The sequence below is a fragment of the Aquila chrysaetos genome, chromosome 6 (genome assembly GCF_900496995.4).
Source record: "Aquila chrysaetos chrysaetos chromosome 6, bAquChr1.4, whole genome shotgun sequence".
NCBI classification, from domain to species: Eukaryota; Metazoa; Chordata; class Aves; order Accipitriformes; family Accipitridae; genus Aquila; species Aquila chrysaetos.
In genome coordinates this window covers 29,803,677-29,814,218 of record NC_044009.1, presented here as the reverse complement: position 1 = coordinate 29,814,218, position 10,542 = coordinate 29,803,677, and the positions used below count along the sequence as shown (strand labels likewise).

General features: G+C 37.3%; 1 protein-coding gene across 2 annotated transcripts in view; it reads right to left on the bottom strand.

Annotated features, from left to right (window-relative positions):
• Positions 1–860: 860 nt before the first annotated feature.
• The window catches only part of SP3 (Sp3 transcription factor), a 36,179-nt gene continuing 26,497 nt past the window's right edge, over positions 861–10,542 (bottom strand). For both annotated transcript variants that reach the window (XM_030016875.2, XM_030016876.2), the window contains 2 exons: positions 4,898–5,094; positions 861–2,622 (listed from right to left, as the gene is read on the bottom strand). In XM_030016875.2, coding sequence (XP_029872735.1) covers positions 2,306–2,622; positions 4,898–5,094 — 514 coding nt within the window. In that variant the 3' untranslated portion in view covers positions 861–2,305. The remainder of the gene's footprint in view (positions 2,623–4,897; positions 5,095–10,542) is intronic.

The window sequence follows — 10,542 nt, the reverse complement described above, 5'->3', positions numbered from 1 at the left end:
CAGCTTTTGGAAACCAAGCCCATTCACCTGTCTAAAGAAAGTGGATTCAGAGTATGTTAAAATATTGACAACATTCGTGGAACATTGTAAGTCTAAGCAGAACTGTCTTCTCTCTCAAGCTGCTGCTCTTCTGACTTCCCAATTTCACCCTCTTATTAAATAGAAGATTAAGCTGATGGTGAATTAACTCCCTTTTCTCTGTACCTGTCAATTCCTGTTGCTCTGAATCTCAAAAGATTTGCATTAAATTTTTTTTCCCTTAAACTGCAAATGCAGAAAATCTTCCCTTCGTGACTTTTGCCAGTTCTCTCTCTTCTAGGCTGAACTCTGCCTGGTTTATCCTAAATTATCCTGGTCTGTCCTCTAGCCATTTGATACTCCAAGACTTTAGTCTTCACAAATAAAAGCTTTTCAGTTTCATTATAGCATCATATACAACCATCACTCTTTAATCTCACAGTTCTCACTGGTCTTTCTTAGTCCACCTGAAAAACATCCCTTTTAGCCACAGTTCCCTATGAAGACTGTCTGTACTGTGGCATATAGGTGTCAGAGGACTTAAATGCTACTTTATTTTCATATTCTATAGGATACGGCCTATGTTTCCTTCGTGCCTGCTCAGCATAAGGTCAGAAAAGTTACCACTACACCAACATAGTATACAGCACATGCATGTCCGTGCACATACAGATGGGGCTGAGAGCGAGGAGGTGGTGTATTATTATCTCCTTGCCCGTAAGGAAAGGAAACACCATTTCTACTTCCCACCATCCAGTGCAAAATAATAAAACATCTCAGGCTATCAAGATGTATTATGAAATTACAACTTTTTAGTTAACAAGAATTACAGTAAACTCAAGTCAAAAGAAAAAAAAATAGTGTTTTATTAACTACCACACTGTTATAATACACTTTAAACGTACAATAAGGTAGCCTTTAAATTTGAGGTGGTTTTAAGAATAACAAATGAACAGATTTCCAAATGTTTGTAAATAGGTGAACTGCAGTAATTATTGTTGTACATTTTTTGAAAATGGTATAGCACTTACAGACTGGCTATATAACTTCATTTTGTACATTTTTCTATAATTGAAAATATAAACAGTAATTAAAAAATAAAAAGAAAATTCAGCATAATAAAAAACATATATGTTTATCAGTTAAATGTACTGGATACATACAATTTTTAAGGGAAGAAGCAAAAAAGGAAAGATGGCTGATATTTAAATGCAGATTGACTAACCAAAAACTAAACAACAAACAAATAAAAACCTCATAAAACCCCTAGTTCACTATGACTATATCCATATGTTTGGGAGTACTGTCAATATGGAAGTGATTTTTCTGTTGTATTTGCATATGTTATATTTTACTGGTAATTTACATGATGGCTTTTAAGGCCCTGGCAGACAGATGTTTTTTTGGAAAAAGATTTGATAAAAATCACTGCTGAGACGCAATACACCTTATTTTTGGTCCTCCAATGTTCAAAAGAAGGGATATACCTCACTATAACATTTGCCTTACCACCCAAATGCCTCAACCTATACATATTTTTTTTTTAAACATTTTAAGCTTTTTAAACATTGGTTATATTGCCCACCTTGGTTATTGAAAGAATATTAACAAGACATCATTTTGGCAAATTAAATCTTAAACATGGCTTTTCAATAGGATTTAAAAGGTGACTATCCCTAGAGTTCCATGTTAAAATGTAGTTTTCAAAATCTTACAAGAGTAATGCTTAAAATATTGTACATAGTTAACCTAATTAAAATAATTAGCTTCAAAATGACAAGTTGATGAGCTAAGTAAAGCCTATACTATGTAACATTTGCTTGGAAACTTGATTTGTCAGTTATGCATAATAAAAATTCCAGTCATCAAGAAAATTACAAAATTTCTTTTATCATAACATGATTTCTTTTCACCCATCAACTTCTTTTATCTTACAATAGATAAATACCAACATGTTCTCATTTTTTTACACTAAACCACACAGGATTGATGCATTTGGTTAGACTACCATTTCCATTGTTAAATTCTTTTTTTTTTTTAATATAACTTGGTAAAATTTCATCTCTTCTAGATTCCAAAAGTACCTACAAAACCCATGCAATTTTACCATTTTAATATACTATGGAATATCATACAAAGTAAGGCATTTCAGTGTCATGTATAACCAAGTTACTGTCAATCCAAAAATTTTTGCACATCAATAAAAAGATATCTAAGAACTTAGGAACAATATTCTTCTCACTACTGTATAAAAATAACCACAATTAATAGGTATCTTGTGTAATATTTACTCCATTGTCTCGTTTCCCGAAACTGTGACAAGCTGTAAAGGTATTTCAGTGTTGGTAAGAATATCCTGATTGCTGGTGCCAGATGTATTAACAGTTCCTATTCCTGAAACAGAACCTTGTTGAATATTTGCAAGGATAAGTGTTGTTCCTCCTGCAGTAATCAAAGTATCATCAGGTGTTGCTTCTACTGATGCCAGCACTGTACTGCTAGAGTGAATACCTTTTTTATTCTGATGTGTTTTAATGTGTTTGGCAAGGTGGTCACTTCTCATAAAGCGTTTTGAACATTCTGGACAGACAAATTTCTTCTCACCTGTCACAGAAGACAAGAAAAAAAAATGTTTTCCAGAACATTAAAAATATCACACATACACCAAAAACTGGGATAACTTACTGCCTTTTAGAGTCAGAATTCTAACAACATCTATACTGAAGAAAAAAGTGTTCCAACTTGACAAACTTGTGTGTTAAATTTCTAGACATACAAATCCTTTAAAAGAATTGATTTATTTTTCTGTGTCTCCCTGAGTTTGGGGAGATCTTTCAGGCAAGCTAAAGAATATTGCTATCTCATATCCTCAGGCTGCTAAGTTTCACTGCAATTATTACCAATAAATAACATTTAAGAGGAGAACAAAACCTGCCAAATGATGGACAGGGAAGACTATATAAGCTCCTGCAGAATCACACTTGAGACTGACAAACAAGATCATAGGGTAATTCAGGTTTGAAGGGACCTCTGGAGGTCTCTAGTCTGATCTCTCTCTAAGCAGGGTCAGCTATAAGGTCAGACCTGTTTGCTCAGGAATTTATCCAGTTTGGTCTTGAAAACCTTTAAAGATGGAGGCTACAGAAACTCTCTGGGCATCCTGTTTCAGTGCTTGGCTGTCCTCACAATGAAAAAGTTTTTATTTATATCTGGTCTGAACTGCTCTTGTTTCAACTTATGTCTGTTGTCTCTCATCCTCCCACCAATGCACCACCATGGAAAGTCTTTCTTTGTCTTCTTAATGGTGGCCTTGCAGGTACTAGATGGTTGCTACTAAGCTCCCCCCTGCCCTTACTGTTCTCTTTGTGCAGCTGAATAAGGCCAGTTCCTATAGCCTCTCCTCATAAGGCAAATGCTCCAGCTTCCTGATCATCTTGGTCACCCTTTAGTGAACTCAATCCTGTTGATCAATGTCTTTCTTAAATTGGGGGCTGAAAACGAGATGCAATATTCTAGATGCAGTCTAGCCAGTGCTGAGAAGGGGAGGATTATCACTTCCCTAGAACTAGTGTCTCTGCTCCTGTTCATACAGCCCTGGCCATCTCTGCTGCTGGCTCTTGCTCATGTTCTGATTGTCTATCAAGACTCCCAGGTACTTTTCAGTAGAGCTGCTTCCCAACTAGTCAGTGCTCAGCCTGTGTTTCTGCAAGGGTTAATTTCAACCCAGGTGCAGTACTTTGTGTTTATCCTTGCTGAATTTCATAAGGTTCCAGTCAGCCCATTCCTTCAGCCTCAGTCCCTCTGAAGAGCAGCCTTGCCCTCAAATGCATTGACCGGTCACCCCAGTCTGGTGTCATCCGCAAACCTAAGAAGAGTGCACTCTGTTGCCTCCTCCAGGCCAGTGATAAAGATGTTAAAACAGATCAAAGGATAGATCCCTGCAGTTCTCTACTTTTTATTGGTATGCAGGTACACTAGGAACCATTAACCAGACCCTCTGAGCTGGATCATTCAACTGGCTTCTGTTTTTTAAACCCATCTGGCTGTCCATCCAGACAGACCATAACATCCCAGCTTGGGTTCAAGCATCCAACACGTCTAACAAAAGCATACCATTGGGTACAAAACATGAACTATTTTTCATAGACATTGCAAAGACAGTTTTCTAAGCAATGTAAATGCTGATAAGCACATAAATTATTTTATCTGTTGTCACTGGGTTTTTCAAATAGTCTAATTTTAAAAGGTAAGCATCCTGCAGAATGTAATTATGGGTTCAGTTTGTAGGAAAATAGGTAATACAGACAATAGATTTGAAACAAACTGCTCCTTGAAGAGGTGGAAGATCTAGACTAATTTCTTTTCTTTGTGTCAGACAAAAGGAGAAATGTGAACCTGGAGTCCCTAACAGGTGGTCTAACCATGAAACCAGAAGATGTAGAATGATGCACCATCACATGCTCTTCCTTGATTTTGTGAATGATGTCTAATCTCTTGGACATCTAGCCCTCTATTTTTATTTTTCTTTTTTTAAAATGAGAGAAAATTATTTAAGTTTTAAGCTGGAACAACAGTTTTAATCTGGTTCAAAAAAATGAAATGCACTGCTGAACCTGAATCAAAGGATTCTGATTAAGCTATATTAAATATTAGCTTAAATGTCAGTTCTGAATCAAAAAAGGTAGCTGTTTTCCTTCCTCAAACCTACCAAAGAAACTAAAGTGTATACATAGCTCTAAATGTTAACTGATTTTAGAAAGGTCATGCTACATTAAAATCCATCCAATACAAAGATCTGTTCTCCTCTTAAAAGTTACTTATCCAAGCCCTCTCCATGACACATCTTTAGTTAAATGCACCAGAATCAAAGACTGAAAACCTGTGTGCGTTCTTCGGTGTCGCTGAAGCTCATCGCTGCGAGTGAACCTTTTGCCACAGAACATCCAAGTACAAACAAATGGACGCTCTCCAGAATGCCAGCGGAGATGAGCTCTCAAATGTGAAGTTTTTCCATATACTTTGCCACACCCTGGTATGTGACAAATGTGTTGCTTCTTTTTTCCCAAGTTGGAGCCTCTGTTAAAAAATAAAAAAAGAAGTTATTCATTCTAATACATTCCTCCTAAATACCGGTCATACATACAAGAGGGGTTATATATGCCAACAGATCTGCAAACAAAACTGAGCAGCTTCCCATTTTTGTTTAAAATACAACCAGAGTCCAGTACACTCCATAAGAAGCTGGAACTAAACTCTATAATACTACCCTGATTCTGCAACTAACTATAAATTCAACAGCATGTGAAATTTAAATGATAGAAGTGTAATCTTTAGCAAGCATACATGTATACAAAGTTGGAAATACAGTCATTACAGCAGTTTGTACTACTTTGATGCTGAAGTGCCCATATTTTAAATTTCTCCTAGTTTCAGTTTTTACCATACCAAAGACAGTTTTGGCAAAGAAAAACACAAATGACTGCAATTGCCAAAATGGAAACAAGATTTTGGCAACTGGGAAGAGAACAGATGGGACTTTTGGCATCTTGGGGAAACCTGAGAAGCGGTTTGAGGTTGGAAGACAAGCATACTAACCTGAATATTTCCACTAAAAGGAGTGGCAGTGAAACAGCTGATATTGGTGACATTTAAATTAATTCCTTGGCATTTCAGAAAAAAAAAAAAAAAAATCCATCAAAATGAACAAATAATTCACAGATAGTATAATCCATACTACTGAGCTTGATGCCTATTTTATGATGCTGCCTCACTGAAATGGTAGGTGATTGATTCAGGGAAAGCACCTTACAGAAAAGCCTAACTTTTTAAAAAAAAAATTATTTTTTTTTTTTTTAAATAAAATCACCAGAGAGATGTAAAAGCGTCTGAAGACCCAGAGAAAAAGATCAGTCTGGCCAGTGCAGGGCATCATGATTGATTTTAGCCAATTTAAGTGCTTGCTGCTGCCGAAACGGGCACTCCAGGGAATAGATCCGGCTGACAATGCAGCTATATGAATGGTAAATGCTGGTATGACGGAGGAGATTGGAAAATGCAGCCAAGGATCAGGCCACCTTATTCATCAGCAATGTTAACTTAGAACAGCTTAAGTGGGTTCCGAAATCACAGTCTTGGGCACTCCATCCTCCATGGCTGATTATACAATTTTCAGTTGCCTCCTCAAGGCAATTTTTTTCCTTAAATTGGGTGCTCAACTTCTGCTTAACCATCCAGTGGCTGAAGGATTTGCCAAGCAACTATTAGACCTAGATTCTCATCCCTGCATTCAGAACAATTCTGGGTTACATCTAACGAGGGTTCAGGGTAAAATGCATATACACTTTAACAAGTTAGCACTTGGAGCAAGCATTTCTGAACAGGCACAGAAATTAACTCACTCTAAAAACTCACAGCATCTAAAGGGAATTCCAACCTAAGCACATATGCAGCTAAAACATTCCAGACAGCCCAGAAAAGTAAGAAGATAAAATCTAGTTAAGTCCTAGAAAACGTTTCTAAGAAGTCTTAATATAGACCAATCTTCATAGTGCTTCATTAGTCATTTTGTCTCAGGAGAAAAAAATCTATCACTTTTACATACTAATTATTTGTCATGACAATGTACGTTTTGACTTCAGAACAAATTCAATGGCAGTAGAAGTAGAGAGTCTGGAAGGCTTTTGACACTGCTGTGGTAGCAGTAGACTCATTATGAGCCTATGGATATGGTGACAGAAGAGATTCTGCTTATCTATCTAATTTTTTTTTGTTTTATTGCCACCCGTCAATCCTTAGCCTCACAGAAATTTCACCTGCCTGTTTCATCCAGCTTGTTTGTAAGTTTCATGCAAAACATTCTCTGACATCTGACCTGACATCTTAAGCTCTTCCATCATTATTATGCTTGGCAAGAATACTTTTGACTTAATTTTCTTTTCTCAAATGTCCCAAAAGCAGATCACTTCGGACCATGACAAACACTGCCTTTTTTACATCTCCTACCTTAGCTGAAACATCTATTTTTGGTAAGCTTTGCTACATCTAAACTGTCAGGTTCACACTCTTCCATGCCCTTCTGTCAAGCCAAGATTAAAAAGCAAAATTAACTGTAATGTCAGGCATTTAACTTTGTACTATGCTACCTATGGAAAAGCTTCACAGGTTTTGAACATTCAGCCAATCTCAAAGGCATTTAGCAAAATGTCTTTAGATTGCCCCCTTTCTTTCCTGGTTTCTCAGCCTCTGCAGATGGCTAGGCCACCACACAAAACTCACTGTACCTGTAACAGTTCCAATAGCATTCATCTATCAGCCCAAAACACCCAGCTCCCCAAATTCCAAGGAAGAAATTTTTGTATTCCTCCTTTTGCCTTACTGCAACCAGTTCCACAGTTTTCAGGCTCTATGTTCACCTTCATCTAATGATTCAGTTCTAGACAGCTCTACTTCAGGTCCTCTTGTTTGGTGGCTCAAGACATCCAGCAATTACGGTGCAAGGCAAAGGAACACCCATGGCTCTTTCTCCATTATACAGTCTTAGTAACTGAAAGAATTCTCCACTGGATCCCACTATCCTGTGTCTTTATTTGCCTGTCCAAATCCAAGTAACCCTAAAAAGTGCTCAGCCTGCACTTATTATAACAAAATGTATTTCTGCACTTAAGAATATACTCTGTATATAGAATATTTTTTTTTTATTTGGTATTTCATCCTCACACCTCCTCCAAATATACTATAGTCTTCCCCTTTGCAATAATCAGTACAAATATTTTGTAACTATGCATGATACAATACATAAATGTGACACAAATGACATGAAATCACATCAAAATTCCCTTAGAATAATTTTCAGATTCCTAAGTCAATCATTTGAAGTTGCTTAATTGTACCTTTGGTCTAGACTGAAGGAAACCAAGGTTCAACTCATGGTCAGCTTACTGTGCACAAGCAATGTAGCATACATAATTCTAAGCACCTCACCTAACTGGTGACAGAGTTTCTTAGTGGACTCCGAAGTTCAAAGCGAGGAGAAAGTTAGGGATTCACAGAACAAAATCCGCAAGACTACTGTGAATGACTAACTACGTGTATTTATTCTACAAAGCTTCATATAGGCATCTATCTGCACGTTTGCTTCATGTGTGCTCTAAACTGACTGGATATGAGCCAAATTCTATCTGGACGCTTTGCAGCTGTGACAGTCTGGCAGTATGCCCTAACACGTCATGCTAAGAAGCCTTTCAAGCTGCACTGGCCAATAACCATCATCACTGAGTAAAAGGATACGACTCAGGCCTACTCCTCGACTGGAGCCTTCAAATCAATTACTATTTAAGTATTTTCATAGTACATTTTAGCTTTATAAAGACTGGAAACCACATTTCTCAGTTAACCATGAAGAATGCAACGGTTTCAGCAGGAGACACCTTTATCCAATGAGTAACTGGACTTTCAGTCCAGCAGTACTTCCAGGAGGAACATCAAGTATTTCAAGGGTAAAACATACACTTATTAGTTATTTTCAGAACGTGTGTTTTAGAGTTACGTACCTGAAATGGTACTTAGAAGCACTGTTCCTCTATAGATCCAGGGAGTAGTAGTTACATCTCAATGTAATTCCAGATGTAATCGAGGAGGGTGAAATCTCCACATGTAACTGAGAGTAGGGTGAACTTTCCACCTAACTTCAGACACCCTAAGCTAGAAGCCTAATACAGCCTGTTTGGGATCAGAGTTATCTTTTGAGGTACATCTCTCTCTCCCCCCCCTCGCCCCCTCCATTTGCTTATCCCCCATTTACTATATAAGATTGAGGCTATAAGGTTTTAATTTACATGTCTAACACATCATCCTGTTCCTTTCCTACCTTCCCCTGCCAAGTAAGGTAAAGATAATAGTGGCTTCCTACTTCACAGGACTGCTATGAATAGAAATCCTTTCAAGACTGCAAGGACTAATTCTGTATCGAGAGTAAAAAAAACCCAACAAAAGCCAACAACAAAAAGCAGAAAGAACCCCTCAACTCCCCTTTGCATCCAGAGAACAGAGAAGACAAGAAATGCCAAAACTAAGGCTACACAAAAGATGAAATTATGATGAAGTCTGCATATATGAAGCCATGTACTACCTTCTCCTACCCCATTCAGTGCATAGGAAAGATAGTATTCGTTGAGTGAAATGCTATTCAGCTTTTTCATACTGATTTAATGTGCTTTTCTTGTATTACTAGTTACATATTATTTAAGTACTACCTTAAATACAGAATTATTCATTTCCCCAGGCTTTTCTTTTCCTCATCATGGGTACTCACAACACTCACAGTGCCTAAGCAGTTCACAAACATTAATGAATTTATCATCTTGCAACACTCCTGTATAGTGAACTTGAACTAGTACAAATATTTCATACATCCAAATATGAGGTAGAGAGAGATTAAGGCCAAAATTGTGAAACACCCACCAGCTTGAGGTGTCAAGTTCAATACAGCAGAAGCATATTTTCTTAGAGTACTGTAAATGTTCACAATTCAGCTCAATTGACTTCTTTACAGGAATGAACTCAGTACTTCTGCAGTGAAAAAGGTGGGGCGGATAGATAAATACCTCCAAAACTTGAGAGCCCTGTTGCTGCAGTCCCGTATCTCATTCCCTAAATGCCTTCCAATTTCTGCAATAAGTGAAGCAGGTGCCAATCATTACACAGCCCTGATTCACTTGCTGTACATCCATCCTATATGCTGAATGGCATTGGGGTCATATGAAAAAAACAGTATGCAGTCATGAAATTAGAAACAAAATTATAATGCATAAGCACAAGGGATTAAATTAAAGTTGCCCAGGATATCTTAACTTTGGCATTTGCCAACTTCCAAGTTTTCAGTTTTGCAACCTTAACATCATTTTCAGAATTGTGGATGCTATCTGAAGAAATTTATAAAACCAAATGTCCTATTATCTGAAACTCCATGAGTCATCAGTGGAGTTGAAAGACAAATCAAAACTCAGAATTACAGCACTAGAGATAAACAAGTAACTGTAGCAGCTATGGGATATGATCAACATGTATCAGAGGGAGAAGGTAAATACTCCTCCAAGTGGGCTTACTCCTTTTTGCTAGACTCTGAAGGAATTCTACATTACAGTGGGAAAGTTGCTCTAGCAACTGTAGGCACTTTCACTCTTTTTCTGTTTCCCCACCATTGTCTCCTTCATTATCCTGTTTCTATTCCAGTTCTAATTCTTCTCACATCCTGACTTCCTGTCCTAGTTTTCCTGCTTACTTTGTACATTTGATGTGTCCAGTCCTTCCTTTACAGTGGATTTCAGATTCTTACCTATCTAAACTCTGTCCTAGCACTTATCTCAACTCCTTCCCAAATTCCCATATCTGAGTTTCAGTCAGACTACGCTCTTCTTCAGGCTTCATCAAAACCATCTCTCAAAAAGATTCTCTCTTGGGCTTCAACTTTAAAATTTGGTGTTATAGCAACTCCACTTAGAAGGAAAAGGATTTTAAAGTAAAGAT